Consider the following 18,510-nt stretch of genomic DNA (forward strand, 5'->3'; position numbering starts at 1 on the left):
TAGTTGTAAGAGTCCCATGTCAGCTGGTGCACCCCATTTGAGTATATGTTTGTGAAATATTTGTGCTTTTCGGAACGCGCTCAATGAGTGCTAAACTTTCTGTCATCCCTGAAAGTCTGTGAGAAGACGCCCACTCTGTGTGTTATTGTACTATTCACCAAACCTGGGAGTACACTTTTAAATGGATGCAGAGATATCGTGATAAACCCTCCATTTCTCTCTCCTTTCAGACTAAGGAAACATGCACACACCGCGCCCCTCTGCCCAGCCTGCTGCGTTCAGCTCAAACTAGCCAAACAGAGTCACAGCCGCATTTTATTTGCATTGTATTTGCCTCACTGAAAATTAAACACCAACAGGTGTCGAGTTCAGCCTCTCTTTTGTTCCCTTTAACAGGCCAGCCTACATCCCCTTAAATAAATACGTACACATATGGAAGGCGACGGTATGTCCGGATATGTGCATTTACTGCTAACACATAACAAACAGGGTGTGTCCTAAGCCAGCACGGACAGGTCCCACCTCAGCTGGGTGTAGTCTGTCGGGTCTGTCTGAACATCGTACAGTCAGTTCAGCGAACAGTTTATATATATCCTTAGGCTGTTCATTGCACAGTCTGCAGTGCTTATACATTGCACAGTCTGTGCATTGCAGTCTGTGCAGCATTTGTATAGTCTGTGCAGAATTTGTACAATGTACAGTCTGCGCATTGTACAGTTTACATTGCTTGTATAGTCTGCAGTGTTTGTACACTGCACAGCATATGCACTGTACAGTCTGTGGAGGGTTTGTGCACTGTACAGTCTGTGCATTGTGGAGCTCACAATGCGTGTACAGTCTGCAGTGTTTGTACACTGCACAGCATATGCATTGTACAGTATGTGGCGGGTTTGTGCACTGGACAGTCTGTGCATTGTACAGTCTGTGTAGCGTTTGTACTCTGTACAGTCAGTGCATTGTACAGTTTGCAATGCTTGTACAGTCTGCAGTGTTTGTACACTGTACAGTATATGCATTGTACAGTCTGTGCAGGGTTTATGCATCGGAGAGTCTGTGCATTGTACAGCTAACAATGCTTGTAAAGTCTGTGCATTGCACACTCTGCAGTGTTTGTACACAGCACAGCATATGCATTGTACAGTCTGTTCAGGGTTTGTGCACTGTACAGTATGTGCATTGTGCAGCTCACAATGCGTGTACAGTCTGCAGTGTTTGTACACTGCACAGCATATGCATTGTACAGTATGTGGGGGTTTGTGCACTGGACAGTCTGTGCATTGTACAGTCTGTGTAGCGTTTGTACTCTGTACAGTCTGTGCATTGTACAGTCTGCAGTGTTTGTACACTGCGCAGGGTTTATGCATCGGAGAGTCTGTGCATTGTGCAGCTCACTATGCTTGTACAGTCTGTGCATTGTACAGTCTGCAGTGTTTGTACACCGCACAGCATATGCATTGTACAGGCTGTGCAGGGTGTGCAGGGTTTGTGTACAAGACAGTCTATGCATAGTGCAGCTAACTATTCGTGTACAGTCTGCAGTGATTATACACTGCACAGCATATGCATTGTACAGTCTGTGCATTGTGCAGCTAACAATGCTTGTACAGTCTGCAGTGATTGTACACTGCACAGCATATGTATTGTACAGTCTGTGCAAGGTTTGTGCACTGAAGAGTCTGTGCAGTGAGCAGCTAACAATGCTTGTACAGTCTGTGCATTACACAGTCTGCAGTGTTTGTACACTGCACAGCATATGCACTGTACAGTCTGTGCAGGGTTTGTGAACTGGACAGTCTGTGCATTGTACAGTCTGTGCAGGCTTTGTGCACTGAACAGTGTGTGCATTGTACAGTCTGTGCAGGGTTTATGCACTGGACAGTCTGTGCATTGTGCAGCTTACAATGCTTGTACAGTCTGTGCATTGCACAGTCTGCAGTGTTTGAACACTGCACAGCATATGCATTGTACAGTCTGTGCAGGGTTTGTGCACTGGAAAGACTGTGCATTGTGCAGCTTACAATGCGTGTACAGTCTGTACATTGCACAGTCTGCAGTGTTTGTACATTGCACAACATATGTATTGTACAGTCTGTGCAGGGTTTGTGCACTGTACAGTCTGTGCATTGTGGAGCTCACAATGCTTGTACACTGCAGTGATTGTACGCTGCACAGGGTATGCATTGTACAGTCTTTCAGGGTTTGTGCACTGTATAGCATGTGCATTGTGCAGCTCACAATGCTTGTACAGTCTGTGCATTGCACAGTCTTCTGTGTTTGTACACTGCACAGCATATGCATTGAACAGTCTGTGCAGGGTTAGTGCACTGGACCGTCTGTGCATTTTGCAGCATACAATGCTTGTATAATCTGTGCTTTGCACAGTCAGCAGTGTTTGTACACTGCACAGCATATGCATTGTACGGTCTGTTTAGGGTTTGTGCACTGTACCGTCTGTGCATTGTGCAGCTTTCAATGCTTGTACAGTCTGTGCATTGCACAATCTGCAGTGTCTGTACACGGCACAGGATATGAATTGAACAGTCTGTGCAGGGTTTGTGCACTGTACAGTCTGTGCATTCTGCAAGGTACAATGCCTGTACAGTCTGTGCACTGCACAGTCTGCAGTGTTTGTACACGGCACAGCATAAGCATTGTACAGTCTGTCCAGGGTATGTGCACTGTACAGTCTGTGCATTGTGCAGCTCACAATGCTAGTACAGTCTGCAGTGATTGTACACTGCACAGGATATGCATTGTACAGTATGTTCAGGGTTTATTCACTGTACAGTCTGTGCATTCTGCATCTAGAATGATTGTGCAGTCTGTGCAATGCACAGTCCGCAGTATACACTGCACAGTATATACATAGGACAGTCTGTGCAGGGTTTGTGCACTGGACAGTCTGTGCATTGTGCAGTATACAATGCTTGTGCAGTCTGTGCATTGCACAGTCTGCAGTGTTTGTAGACTGCACAGTATGCGCATAGTACAGTCTGTGCGGGGTGTGTATACTGTACAATCTGCAGTGTATGAACAGTGTACGGCATGTGCGTTGTAGTCGGCAGACCTTCATGTAGCTTCAGCAAACTCAGCAGTTATTAGTAAAACAGATAATACTTTTCACCTTGCTGCCACTGTGGTGGATATTTGTGTGTGTGGTTTTTTTCTGGTTAGTTCTTAAGCATTATATAACATTGTTAATAATGCTAAATAAATAACTAGTAGCATATGATGATTGAATGATTCCATGGCAAGCATTTTTCCTTTGTTTTTCTGCCTCTCCTATTGTTCTATTTGTTTTTATTTCATGTCTACCAACTTAGTGAACAACATTACATGAGAACCAACATTTGTAGTCCTTGTTCTAAATGCAATACACAATCATCCATTGTCCTGAAGACGGCTGCAGTCAATTTATGTGTTAACGAAACGCGTTCAATCTCCCCAATGTTGAAGCCTGTTGAGTTTGATTCCTGTTATTTTGATTAAAAATGTAAAGTTTACTCTTGGGTTAATTATTCTCTCAAGAAGTAACCTCTGTTATTCCACTAATTTAGAGAGTTCTCTAGTTTTCAACTAAATATTCGCGGGCACCTGAGTATGATGGTGGTATGAGTGGTCTGGTTGTAGATGATGAACCAGATGCACAAAATGTATTTTGCCCATTTGCCAACAACAGTATATTCACAACATGAATTTTCAGTTGGCAAAGTGAAGCACTTGTGCATCAATTGTGTTGTGCGCATGCAGCTGCCCACCCGTATTTTTTCCACTCATTCGGGCACCACCCTCAATCACAGAGAGATGTGCTAGAAGCTGCACCTTGGGCACCCCTGTCTCCTTGCACAAGGGGCAATGCACGTTGAGGAGAAAATAGTTGTCTGCCTCCATTGTAGACACCAGAGCAACTCTGGTTGGAGTGTCAGTGAAAATCGAATACTTGACATGCATGGGGATTTCTTGGCATTGGTTGATGTGGCTATGACGTTGGAGGTCTGCTGAAATCAAATGACCTCGTCGCCAATGTCATATGGCTCATGGAAATCAAAACATAAAATCAGTTGGAGTCATTAGCATTCTACTCCTTTTCAAATGTATGGAATCATTAGAATCACCTTATTCGTTCTTTTCAGTAAATGTATATTTTATGAAGGACACATATAGACACTTGCGTCCAGTATCTGTTTCCTACCTGATTCATGATCAAAGACCTGTAGGCTGTCCTCACTGCTTATGAATTCTGTCCACGTCATCAGTGGCTCGTAGAGCGCGGTGCCAGGCAAGAGTGCATTGTTAGTGCATGAGTCCAACATCCCCTAGAGGAGAAATGGTTTGTGTTTTGAGTTATTCTCATGCTACAGTCAAGAACAGTTTGCAAATAAAATTTCACGTTAAAAAAGTATTTGCAAAGGCAATAGGTCTGACGTGCATTATTAGTTATAAGCAAGACACCGATTGGCTATGTCAATAAAATAAACATAATTTTATGTACCATCCCCTTAAATACAAACATAACACAAAGCTAAGAGCTCCAGATAATACCTAAACACGCTGGCCAGGCATATTAGCGTACATGACAGCATCTTCAGTGAGCACGGAGACCTGATGGGGCAGATCTACAAAGTAGTGCCGCAGTGTGGCAACGAAAGCCCTTTGGCTGCCCCACGCTGCAGCACTTCCAAAGCACAGGAATGCGACATTTTGTACAATAATTATGTCGCCTTCCTGTGCTCTCCCCAGCACTGCAGCACAAACTGCCGCCATGCGCCGGCGCAGGCACCCTTGCACCATGGTGCAAGTTTGCCTGCATCCTGGGGAGATTGTTTTTGAGCAGGAAGAGGCACCTTCCCGCACAAAAACAATCACTACAGGCATTTTTCTCTTTCAATGCGTGCTATAGAATGCAGCAGCTTTGAAAGAAGAAAAAACGAGGAGAATTGAAAATATTTCTCCTCGTTGCGCCTCCCTATGCCTCCCCATGCCTGCCCTGGGGAGGCGTAGCATTGACACGCATTTCAAGATTTATTATTCCTAGTAAATCTAGAAATGTGTCTTGTTCCAAGGGTGGGAACACCCACAGCAACACCCATGGAATGCTTCTTCCATGCAAAGTGCTGGTGTGAATGAGTCCTATTTACAAGGAGAGGAAAAGTCACGCAGGGTGGTTTTTCCTCTCATTGTAAATATGGAGAAATGTACTGTGCCTCCAGCACGTCACAAAACGTGACGTACTGGTGGCGCAGGGGGCTTGTAAATCAGCCCCCTTGAGTTTGGCAAGAGCATCCATGCATCACCTCGCAGTACACAGAGGGGAAACATCCTTTACAACGAAACTTTTACAACGCAGTGCTTTCACAAAGCAGGTTTTACAATGAAAACCATTACAAAGCATTGCGCTGGGGGGCGCTCTAGGATAGGGAATAGATTTAATTTACTATCCAACACCTTCCCTAGTGTCCACGGGTACTGGAGTTGGAATAGTAAATTAAACTATTCACTATCCAGCACCCCAAAGCGCTATGCGTTGTAAAGGTTTGCGTTGTAAAAACCGCGTTGTAACAGCATGCGTGGTAAAAGCATGCGTTGTAACGTCATACATCCTACACAGAGTGATCAGCAGCCTCACAGGCTTACACAATAGTGAAATACGCTTTTCACCTCTATGCGGGCATATAACTTACACAGTGGAGACATGCTCCCTTTACCTCTAAGCCATAAACATTACACAGCAGTGGCATGCTCCCTTCTGTTCTATGCAAGCATTGCCCTTGTACAATGATAAGATGCTCTCTTCACCTCTATGTAGGCATTAAACTTACACAGTGGAGACATGCTCCCTTCACCACTAACCATAACCCTTACACAATAGTGAAATGCGTGTTTCACCTCTATGTGGGCATAGAACTTACACAGTGGAGACATGCTCCCTACACCTCTAAGCCATAAACCGTAAACAGCTGTAACATGCTCCCTTCTCTTCAATGCAAGCATAGCCCTTGCAAAATGTTAAGGTGCTCTCTTCACCTCTATGTAGGCATTGAACTTACACATAAGTCATAAGTCATAAGTCATAAAATTTATATAGCGCACTACATACCCAGAGGGTTTCAAGGCGCTTAGGAAGGGGGGGAGGATTATTTGTCAAATATCCACGTTTTAAGCTGCTTTCTGAACGCTAGGTGATTCTGGGTGAGGCGAAGGTAAGCGGGGAGTGAGTTCCATGTCTTGGCAGCCAGGTATGAGAAGGTTCTGCCTCCCATGGTGGTCTTGTTGATGCGAGGTACAGTGGCGAAGGCTTGACTGGAAGAACGTAGTTGGCGGGAGGGGGTGTAGAAGGACAGTCGAGAGTTGAGGCAATCTGGTCCGATGTCGTAGAGTGATTTGTGTGCGTGGGTAAGCAGTCGGAAAGTGATCCTCTTATTGACGGGTAGCCAGTGGAGGTCTTTAAGGTGACCAGAGATGTGTTCGTTGCGTGGGATGTCTAATATGAGCCTGGCTGAGGCGTTTTGGATTCGTTGTAGTTTTTTCTGGAGTTTAGCGGTGGTACCTGCGTAGAGGGTGTTTCCGTAGTCCAGTCGGCTCGTGACTAGAGCGTGGGTGACTGTTTTCCTTGTTTCGGTGGGGATCCAGCGAAATGTTTTTCTGAGCATGCGAAGAGTGTTAAAGCAGGAAGAGGATACGGCGCTGACTTGTCTGTTCATTGAGAGTGAAGAATCCAGGATGACGCCCAGGTTCCGTGCGTGGTCTGTCGGGATGGGTGCATTTCCGAGGGCTTCTGGCCACCAGGAGTCGTCCCATGCAGAGGGGGAATTACCTAAGATGAGGACTTCTGTTTTGTCTGAGTTCAGTTTCAGACGGCTTTGTTTCATCCAGTTGGCGACTTCTTTCATTCCTTCGTGTAGGTTAGTTTTGGCGGTGCTGGGGTCCTTGGTGAGAGATAGGATCAGTTGAGTGTCATCCGCGTAAGAGATGATGTTGAGGTTGTGTTGGCGGGCGATGGCCGCGAGGGGGCTCATGTATACGTTGAAGAGGGTGGGACTGAGTGAGGATCCTTGTGGTACGCCGCAGATGATTTCAGAGGCCTCGGACTTGAATGGTGGGAGGCGGACTCTCTGGGTTCTTCCGGTGAGGAACGAGGTGATCCATTCCAGTGCCTTTCCTTGGATTCCGATGTTTCTGAGGCGTTGTAAAAGGGTGCTGTGGCAGACTGTGTCGAAGGCTGCAGAGAGGTCGAGGAGGATGAGGGCGACTGTGTCTCCATTGTCCAGTAGAGTTCGAATGTCGTCTGCTGCTGCGATGAGGGCGGTCTCAGTGCTGTGTTTGGCTCGGAATCCAGATTGTGAGGGGTCGAGGGATTTGTTGGCTTCGAGGAAAGCGGCGAGCTGGTTGTTGACAGCTTTCTCGATGACTTTGGCCGGGAATGGAAGAAGCGAGATGGGGCGGTAGTTTTTGAGTTCGGTGGGGTCTGCTGTTGGTTTTTTCAGAAGGGCGGTGAGTTCAGCGTGTTTCCAGTCTTCTGGGAAGGTAGCGGAGTTGAAGGAGCAGTTGATGACGTCTCGGAGGTGCGGGGCTATGACGGAGTCTGCTTTGTTGAAGATGTGGTGAGGGCATGGGTCTGTGGGGGATCCAGAGTGGATGGAATTCATCAGGCGGATGGTGTCCTCAGTGGAGATTGGGTTCCAGTCGTTAAGGGTGTTAACGGGGGGAAGATGGTCAGCTGATGGTAAGGTGGGTTGGCTTCCGGGTTGGTTGTCAAAGCTGTTGTGGATGTCAGCAATTTTGTTGTGGAAAAAAGAGGCTAGGGAATCGCAGAGGGTTTGAGAGGGGGTGATGTCGTTGGAGTTGGCTGAGGGGTTGGAAAATTCCTTGACGATGTTGAAAAGTTCCTTGCTGTTGTGGGCGTTGTTGTCAAGTCGATCCTTGAATGCTGTTTTCTTGGCTTTTCGGATCAGTTGGTGGTGAGTGCGGGTGGCGCTTTTGAAGGCGTCCTTGGTGCTGGTGGTTGGGTCTTTTTTCCAGGCCTTTTCAAGGGAGCTTGTTATGAACAGAGGGGTCCCCCACTTATATGGAGTTGATACGAAAAAAGGGAAATCAACACATAATTCAAAAGGTTTAGAAAGAAAGGTTAATCAAAAAGCGTTCTGGAAATGCATTGTTTTATTCACTATGCATCCATATCGTCACAGTCACGTAATTCATTTGTGAATATCAGAATAAACACTCAATTTGTCATAAGTTTATGTGCCCATAGGGAGAAGGAAAAGGGAAAGGAAGGTAGTAAAGTTAGCATAGGATTGTGACTCACTATACATTTAATAGAAACAAAATTACATTGAAATTCATGTATGAGTTCAAAAATGATCCCTATCCACAACAGGGTCATATATAATGTCCGCAATGTCAGGTGCTTGTTCAGAAAGTTCAAGCTCCTATAAAGCCGTGTATATCATGCTGGTACTAGGAGTTGAAGAAGGGTAGAGGAACAGTCTACGTTTCGACCCAGGAATCGATGTAGGATAGTTGGTCCTTACAGAGAGGGTCTTCTTCAGGACATACGGGGTGGGGGGATGGGCAAGCCTCCTAGGGTAAAAGGAGAGCAGAGTCAGACTTTACTTAATGTAGGGCAAAAGTGTCCCTAAGATAACCGTAGCGGGGAAATGACAGGCCGCCCGGGAACAGCGTTAAAAACATACTGAGGACTATAGAGGTTGTCTGTGAGGACTGTTACCTGCTGTGTATTGCAAGTAAGCGTATGACCAGCTCGGTCATAAACAAATCGTAGGGTTACGGATTGCGGAAATCTAAATTTCAATCGGTGTGATCCAAATCTAAAGAGGAACATAAGAATTTTTTTAAAAAAATTTTTAAAAATTATATTGATCACCACTCAGAGCAAACCAAACTGTTATTCACTCTAAGCCAACTATATCCGGTCATACCTTAGTTAGAAATATCAAGTAGTGCAGAGAGGAACTATCTTTGTGTGTCAGAAACGGCTCAACTGATTTCCGAGTCCGTATCTAAAGTAAAGAGAACAAGTGGAGACTGATTTGATAAATGAGCTGCCCCACCGTAAATACTGGCAGATGTCCAAAAAGAGGGGGGTTGTGTTAGGTCTTACCCATGAGAGCCGGTCCTTCAGCGTGGGACGGGTGTCTCAGAGGAGCGATTCCAAAGTGCTACTGCCTGGAGGGGGCGGGGGTTGGGGCGAACATGAATAACTTCGCCGTCGTCTCTGAGTCAAAAGAGTGAATCGGCGATTAATAATAAAGTAAACAAGGTTTAGTGGGGGAGAGCGTAATAGTTGTAACGCATTTACCTCTCAGTGCGTCTTCGAGATGTTCGAGCCCGGAGGGCGGGGGTGGGGCGGTCTCGTGTGACTTCGCCGTGGTATCTGAATCAATAAAGTGAATCAGAGGTTAGATTGCATTCAATTAACCAAGGGGCTCCTCAAAGAAGCGTGATTGTTAAGGGCATTTACCTCTTGCTGTAATTCTCTCTGCAGTGACCGGGAATCCTCGCGGGCAAACACAGCTCCGTAACCAGGAAGTGTCCTGGCGGGGGCGTGGCAACTCAATATATATGGAGTTAACAAGGTAAAGGAAGGACTAAAAATAAGTAACTTAGCAACCGTCTGGATGTAAACAAATATACACGGAGTCAGCAAGTTAAGGGAAGGACTCAAAATCAGTAACCTAGCAACCGTCTTAGTGTGAACAAATGGCGGACCAACTCACTGAACATTGTGTGGATGCTGATAATATAAGCATAATGTATATGAACAATACCTATAAAAACGAAGTTCATGATTTAACAAAAGTATTGACCTCAGACACCACGTGTATTCATAATGTACATTCTGTTCGCTAAAACGAATAGGACATATGACTCAATTATCCCATATTGGCATGGACCTGCCGACAAGGCGGTCAAAATGCATGATCAAAGGTTGGGTCACTACATTATATTGGATTTGGTGGATAAAGTCACATACATACGGTAACACACTGATAACTACGATCTAAGATACTGCATAGGACATTCCGATAGTGTTGAATTCAGATAATTAGCATGAAACTGCCAACATGAGTAAGGTTGGTTGATGTGCACGTACCTACCAACATGGTGGTAAAGGTGCACATAAATAACCAAACTTCTTAAGGGTATCATAGATTGGCCAGTTGGGCAAAGGTATTCTCAGATTCATTTAACCCATTGTTCACAGAGTTGAAAAAAGTAATCCATTTCAATTCCCTGACATTCAGGATCGGGGCTATACTACCTCCCCTAGGACCCAGTTTGACCTGTTCTAGGATGACCCATCTCAAGCTTTCTGGTAAATGGTTCTTCGCAATACAGTGTTCTACCATCGGGGCCCCCTGTACCTTGCATTTGATCCTACTGCAGTGTTGGAGAAACCTCACTTTTGCACGTTGTTGTGTCTGTCCAACGTAGGGTAAATCACATGGACATATAATGCAGTATATCACATTGGTTGTGTTACAGTTGGTATGAGATTTGAGAGTTACTCGTAGTTGTTTGTGAATGAATTCCTTTGTTTGAATGGTCGCGGGGCATGCTTTACAGGAACCACATCTGAAGTGTCCCATGATTGGAGGGAGATTCCACATTGCGGTGATTGTGGGTTCCGAAACAGTGTCCAGAAGTGAACAGACCACATGGTCACGAATGTTCTTCGCCTTCTTAAAGGAATGTAATGGCAGATCTTTACTGCCAAGGTCCTCCGAAATCAAGTTCCAATGATTATTAATCACCTTCTTTATGGAATTACTCTGGGTGGAGAAAGTTGTCACACAAATTAAGCGGTCCTCTGTGTTGCTTTTGTGCTCCTTAGGCTGTAACAGGATATCTCGGTGATTGAACCATGCTCTTTTCCTGGCCTTTGCGGTTAAGCGTTTTGGATAGCCACGTTCTATTAGCCGCGCCTTTAGGACTTCCGATTGTTCCATGTAGTCCTCTTGCTTGCTGCAATTTCGGCGTATTCGCAAGAATTGCCCGAAAGGCAGATTGTCCCTCAGACCTCTGGGGTGGTGGCTGGAGTATTGGAGCAGCGAGTTCCTTTCCGTCGGCTTCCGGAACAGAGTCGTATGTAGTACATCATCCTCAGCGATGATGGTGATGTCCAAGAAATTCACAGATGTTTTATCATATTGTATGGTGAACTGAATATCCTGAGATCTTCTATTTAGCCAATTGTAGAAGTCTTGAATTCCTGTCTCAGTACCTGTCCAGATTAAGAGAATATCGTCGATATATCTCATCCACATACGTATGTTCGATCTGTATGGATTGATGTCATTCAACACAAAAGTCTCTTCAAATGTAGACATGAAGATTATGGCCAGGTCAGGCGCAAAGGCAGCCCCCATAGCCACGCCTTTGGTCTGTAGGTAGAAGAGATTTTGAAATATGAAGAAGTTCTTCTTCATGGCAATTTTGAGGAGCTGGACAATGAATGAAGTGGGTACCTGGACCGGGGCCTCTCTTTTGTTGAGTGCGAGTGTGGCCACGACAAGTGCTTCATCTTGGGGTATGCTTGTATAAAGTGACACAATGTCACACGTCGCCAGTAGCTCTTGTTGAGAATCAAATGGGCTTCCGTCCACCAAATTGATGGTGTGTGTAGTGTCCCGGATGTAGGTTGCGGTGTCTTCGGCTAGAGGTTTTAGAAAGAAATCTATATATTTACATAGAGGTTCCAGTATCGAGCCACAGCCGGAGACAATTGGTCGTCCCGGTGGTCGATTCAAGTCTTTATGCACCTTCGGCAAAGTGTAAATTGTTGGTATCCTAGGGTCTTTTTGATTCAGAAATCCAAATTCTTTATCCGATAAAAAACCTTGGTCCAGGCCCTCCTGAGTGGTTCTTAGTATTTCATTGGCCAAATCTCTGGAGGGGTCACCAGGCAGTCTCCTGTAGCTGATCCCGTCTCCTAGTTGTCTCAGGATTTCATTCTTGTAGTCTTCCACATCCTGAACTACAATGGCTCCGCCCTTGTCGGCGGGTTTGACAACCACGGTTTTGTTTTCTTTCAGGGACATTAACGCCTGTTTCTCAGCCCTACTCGTGTTGAACTTGATATATTTCCTCTCGTCCAGGATCCTCTTTACATCCCGTGTGACAAGGCTTTCATAGGCCAGGATTCGTTGGGTCATAGTGTGGGTCGGCGGAACAAAAGTTGAAGGGACCCTGAGCCCAGTCGTGGAAGAGGGGTGTTGCATCGGTCTGTCTTTAAAGAAATATCTGAGTCTGATCTTTCGGAAAAAATTATGTAGTTCTGCCAGAGTGTTGAAAGTGTTGGGTAATGCGGTAGGTACAAAAGATAACCCGCGATTAAGCACTCTCAGTTCCTCTTTATTCAGTACATATTTCGAAATGTTGATCACAGGGGACGGTACATCTCTCACCACCTGTAGTTCTTTCTGCGGGTCGATCTCTCCCCGTGTTCTTCTTGGGCCGGGAAGTTCACCTGTTTCGTCCCTCTGCCTCTGCCCGAGTCCCATTCTTCCCTCGAGTTCTGTTGGCCTCTGCCCGACCCTCTGGTCCAGTTGTTGCCTCTTCCCCGTGGGGGTCTCCAACCACCCTGTCCTAAAAAAGAGTTCTGTTGGTAGGGGGGGCCGTATGTTCCTTGGTATCCGCTGGGTCCGGCTTGTTCTGTGTCTTCACCTGAACTGTAAGAAGAGTCTGAGAAGGTTGTGAAGTTCCTTCTCCCTCCCCTGTAGGCACCACGTCCACGGTTGGTAAATCTACCCTGGGAGTCCTGTCGGTAATACTCTTCTTGAAGATAAGGATATGTCTTCTTCTTGTCATACAGTTTCAGGTCTCGTGCAAGTTTCTCCAATTTTTTCTTTATAGTCGTTGTTTCAAAGTCTTGTAATGTGGATACAAGTTTGGTGAGAGCTTCCTTGGAGTTAGTTAGGGTTGAGTCACTTGTAATTTCTGCCTTTAGATCAGCAATTTGTTTTGTTAGGACGGAAATTTGTTCATTGGCGGTTTCGATGCCAAGCACCGCCAATGAACAAATTTCCGTCCTAACAAAACAAATTGCTGATCTAAAGGCAGAAATTACAAGTGACTCAACCCTAACTAACTCCAAGGAAGCTCTCACCAAACTTGTATCCACATTACAAGACTTTGAAACAACGACTATAAAGAAAAAATTGGAGAAACTTGCACGAGACCTGAAACTGTATGACAAGAAGAAGACATATCCTTATCTTCAAGAAGAGTATTACCGACAGGACTCCCAGGGTAGATTTACCAACCGTGGACGTGGTGCCTACAGGGGAGGGAGAAGGAACTTCACAACCTTCTCAGACTCTTCTTACAGTTCAGGTGAAGACACAGAACAAGCCGGACCCAGCGGATACCAAGGAACATACGGCCCCCCCTACCAACAGAACTCTTTTTTAGGACAGGGTGGTTGGAGACCCCCACGGGGAAGAGGCAACAACTGGACCAGAGGGTCGGGCAGAGGCCAACAGAACTCGAGGGAAGAATGGGACTCGGGCAGAGGCAGAGGGACGAAACAGGTGAACTTCCCGGCCCAAGAAGAACACGGGGAGAGATCGACCCGCAGAAAGAACTACAGGTGGTGAGAGATGTACCGTCCCCTGTGATCAACATTTCGAAATATGTACTGAATAAAGAGGAACTGAGAGTGCTTAATCGCGGGTTATCTTTTGTACCTACCGCATTACCCAACACTTTCAACACTCTGGCAGAACTACATAATTTTTTCCGAAAGATCAGACTCAGATATTTCTTTAAAGACAGACCGATGCAACGCCCCTCTTCCACGACTGGGCTCAGGGTCCCTTCAACTTTTGTTCCGCCGACCCACACTATGACCCAACGAATCCTGGCCTATGAAAGCCTTGTCACACGGGATGTAAAGAGGATCCTGGACGAGAGGAAATATATCAAGTTCAACACGAGTAGGGCTGAGAAACAGGCGTTAATGTCCCTGAAAGAAAACAAAACCGTGGTTGTCAAACCCGCCGACAAGGGCGGAGCCATTGTAGTTCAGGATGTGGAAGACTACAAGAATGAAATCCTGAGACAACTAGGAGACGGGATCAGCTACAGGAGACTGCCTGGTGACCCCTCCAGAGATTTGGCCAATGAAATACTAAGAACCACTCAGGAGGGCCTGGACCAAGGTTTTTTATCGGATAAAGAATTTGGATTTCTGAATCAAAAAGACCCTAGGATACCAACAATTTACACTTTGCCGAAGGTGCATAAAGACTTGAATCGACCACCGGGACGACCAATTGTCTCCGGCTGTGGCTCGATACTGGAACCTCTATGTAAATATATAGATTTCTTTCTAAAACCTCTAGCCGAAGACACCGCAACCTACATCCGGGACACTACACACACCATCAATTTGGTGGACGGAAGCCCATTTGATTCTCAACAAGAGCTACTGGCGACGTGTGACATTGTGTCACTTTATACAAGCATACCCCAAGATGAAGCACTTGTCGTGGCCACACTCGCACTCAACAAAAGAGAGGCCCCGGTCCAGGTACCCACTTCATTCATTGTCCAGCTCCTCAAAATTGCCATGAAGAAGAACTTCTTCATATTTCAAAATCTCTTCTACCTACAGACCAAAGGCGTGGCTATGGGGACTGCCTTTGCGCCTGACCTGGCCATAATCTTCATGTCTACATTTGAAGAGACTTTTGTGTTGAATGACATCAATCCATACAGATCGAACATACGTATGTGGATGAGATATATCGACGATATTCTCTTAATCTGGACAGGTACTGAGACAGGAATTCAAGACTTCTACAATTGGCTAAATAGAAGATCTCAGGATATTCAGTTCACCATACAATATGATAAAACATCTGTGAATTTCTTGGACATCACCATCATCGCTGAGGATGATGTACTACATACGACTCTGTTCCGGAAGCCGACGGAAAGGAACTCGCTGCTCCAATACTCCAGCCACCACCCCAGAGGTCTGAGGGACAATCTGCCTTTCGGGCAATTCTTGCGAATACGCCGAAATTGCAGCAAGCAAGAGGACTACATGGAACAATCGGAAGTCCTAAAGGCGCGGCTAATAGAACGTGGCTATCCAAAACGCTTAACCGCAAAGGCCAGGAAAAGAGCATGGTTCAATCACCGAGATATCCTGTTACAGCCTAAGGAGCACAAAAGCAACACAGAGGACCGCTTAATTTGTGTGACAACTTTCTCCACCCAGAGTAATTCCATAAAGAAGGTGATTAATAATCATTGGAACTTGATTTCGGAGGACCTTGGCAGTAAAGATCTGCCATTACATTCCTTTAAGAAGGCGAAGAACATTCGTGACCATGTGGTCTGTTCACTTCTGGACACTGTTTCGGAACCCACAATCACCGCAATGTGGAATCTCCCTCCAATCATGGGACACTTCAGATGTGGTTCCTGTAAAGCATGCCCCGCGACCATTCAAACAAAGGAATTCATTCACAAACAACTACGAGTAACTCTCAAATCTCATACCAACTGTAACACAACCAATGTGATATACTGCATTATATGTCCATGTGATTTACCCTACGTTGGACAGACACAACAACGTGCAAAAGTGAGGTTTCTCCAACACTGCAGTAGGATCAAATGCAAGGTACAGGGGGCCCCGATGGTAGAACACTGTATTGCGAAGAACCATTTACCAGAAAGCTTGAGATGGGTCATCCTAGAACAGGTCAAACTGGGTCCTAGGGGAGGTAGTATAGCCCCGATCCTGAATGTCAGGGAATTGAAATGGATTACTTTTTTCAACTCTGTGAACAATGGGTTAAATGAATCTGAGAATACCTTTGCCCAACTGGCCAATCTATGATACCCTTAAGAAGTTTGGTTATTTATGTGCACCTTTACCACCATGTTGGTAGGTACGTGCACATCAACCAACCTTACTCATGTTGGCAGTTTCATGCTAATTATCTGAATTCAACACTATCGGAATGTCCTATGCAGTATCTTAGATCGTAGTTATCAGTGTGTTACCGTATGTATGTGACTTTATCCACCAAATCCAATATAATGTAGTGACCCAACCTTTGATCATGCATTTTGACCGCCTTGTCGGCAGGTCCATGCCAATATGGGATAATTGAGTCATATGTCCTATTCGTTTTAGCGAACAGAATGTACATTATGAATACACGTGGTGTCTGAGGTCAATACTTTTGTTAAATCATGAACTTCGTTTTTATAGGTATTGTTCATATACATTATGCTTATATTATCAGCATCCACACAATGTTCAGTGAGTTGGTCCGCCATTTGTTCACACTAAGACGGTTGCTAGGTTACTGATTTTGAGTCCTTCCCTTAACTTGCTGACTCCGTGTATATTTGTTTACATCCAGACGGTTGCTAAGTTACTTATTTTTAGTCCTTCCTTTACCTTGTTAACTCCATATATATTGAGTTGCCACGCCCCCGCCAGGACACTTCCTGGTTACGGAGCTGTGTTTGCCCGCGAGGATTCCCGGTCACTGCAGAGAGAATTACAGCAAGAGGTAAATGCCCTTAACAATCACGCTTCTTTGAGGAGCCCCTTGGTTAATTGAATGCAATCTAACCTCTGATTCACTTTATTGATTCAGATACCACGGCGAAGTCACACGAGACCGCCCCACCCCCGCCCTCCGGGCTCGAACATCTCGAAGACGCACTGAGAGGTAAATGCGTTACAACTATTACGCTCTCCCCCACTAAACCTTGTTTACTTTATTATTAATCGCCGATTCACTCTTTTGACTCAGAGACGACGGCGAAGTTATTCATGTTCGCCCCAACCCCCGCCCCCTCCAGGCAGTAGCACTTTGGAATCGCTCCTCTGAGACACCCGTCCCACGCTGATGGACCGGCTCTCATGGGTAAGACCTAACACAACCCCCCTCTTTTTGGACATCTGCCAGTATTTACGGTGGGGCAGCTCATTTATCAAATCAGTCTCCACTTGTTCTCTTTACTTTAGATACGGACTCGGAAATCAGTTGAGCCGTTTCTGACACACAAAGATAGTTCCTCTCTGCACTACTTGATATTTCTAACTAAGGTATGACCGGATATAGTTGGCTTAGAGTGAATAACAGTTTGGTTTGCTCTGAGTGGTGATCAATATAATTTTTAAAAAATTTTTTTAAAAAATTCTTATGTTCCTCTTTAGATTTGGATCACACCGATTGAAATTTAGATTTCCGCAATCCGTAACCCTACGATTTGTTTATGACCGAGCTGGTCATACGCTTACTTGCAATACACAGCAGGTAACAGTCCTCACAGACAACCTCTATAGTCCTCAGTATGTTTTTAACGCTGTTCCCGGGCGGCCTGTCATTTCCCCGCTACGGTTATCTTAGGGACACTTTTGCCCTACATTAAGTAAAGTCTGACTCTGCTCTCCTTTTACCCTAGGAGGCTTGCCCATCCCCCCACCCCGTATGTCCTGAAGAAGACCCTCTCTGTAAGGACCAACTATCCTACATCGATTCCTGGGTCGAAACGTAGACTGTTCCTCTACCCTTCTTCAACTCCTAGTACCAGCATGATATACACGGCTTTATAGGAGCTTGAACTTTCTGAACAAGCACCTGACATTGCGGACATTATATATGACCCTGTTGTGGATAGGGATCATTTTTGAACTCATACATGAATTTCAATGTAATTTTGTTTCTATTAAATGTATAGTGAGTCACAATCCTATGCTAACTTTACTACCTTCCTTTCCCTTTTCCTTCTCCCTATGGGCACATAAACTTATGACAAATTGAGTGTTTATTCTGATATTCACAAATGAATTACGTGACTGTGACGATATGGATGCATAGTGAATAAAACAATGCATTTCCAGAACGCTTTTTGATTAACCTTTCTTTCTAAACCTTTTGAATTATGTGTTGATTTCCCTTTTTTCGTATCAACTCCATATAAGTGGGGGACCCCTCTGTTCATAACAATTAACTACCCAGGTCCCTTTGACTTCTGGGTCCAACCCTGTTTTATAATACACACTTTTCAAGGGAGCGGCACAGTTTCTTGGACTTCTTGAGGTCATCGTTGAACCATGAGGCCTTCTTGATGGCAAGTTTGTGTTGACGTTTTTTCAGTGGTGCTAAGGTGTCGGCGGTGTTGGATAGCCAAAGGGTGAGGTTGGAGGCGGCTTCGTTGGCGTTAGAAGAGAGGGCTGGGGAGGTTTGAAGGAGCGATGTGGAGATCTGTTCCGTGGTGATTTTGTTCCAGTTTCTTTGTAGAGTTGGTTGGAGGTGGATGATGGGTTTCGGCTTGTTGTAGGTGAAGTGAACGCAGCTGTGGTCAGTCCAGAGGAGATCTGTAGTGTGGCTGAAGGAGACATGATTGCTGGAGGTGAAGCTTGGGTCGAGTGTGTGACCTGCGATGTGGGTGGGGGAAGTGACCAGTTGTTTAAGTCCGAGGTTGGCTAGGTTGTCCAAGAGGGTGGCG

The 18,510-nt window shown here is 45.4% G+C and overlaps 1 protein-coding gene across 1 annotated transcript in view; it reads right to left on the reverse strand.

The window, feature by feature from the left end:
• The window catches only part of ELF5 (E74 like ETS transcription factor 5), a 215,006-nt gene that overhangs the window by 103,807 nt on the left and 92,689 nt on the right, over positions 1-18,510 (reverse strand). Inside the window, exon 2 of the mRNA XM_078684675.1 lies at positions 4,193-4,316. Within this exon, the coding sequence (XP_078540801.1) occupies positions 4,193-4,313 (121 nt within the window). The 5' untranslated portion in view covers positions 4,314-4,316. The remainder of the gene's footprint in view (positions 1-4,192; positions 4,317-18,510) is intronic.

This window comes from Lissotriton helveticus, chromosome 3_2, assembly GCF_964261635.1.
Source record: "Lissotriton helveticus chromosome 3_2, aLisHel1.1, whole genome shotgun sequence".
Taxonomy (NCBI): Eukaryota; Metazoa; Chordata; class Amphibia; order Caudata; family Salamandridae; genus Lissotriton; species Lissotriton helveticus.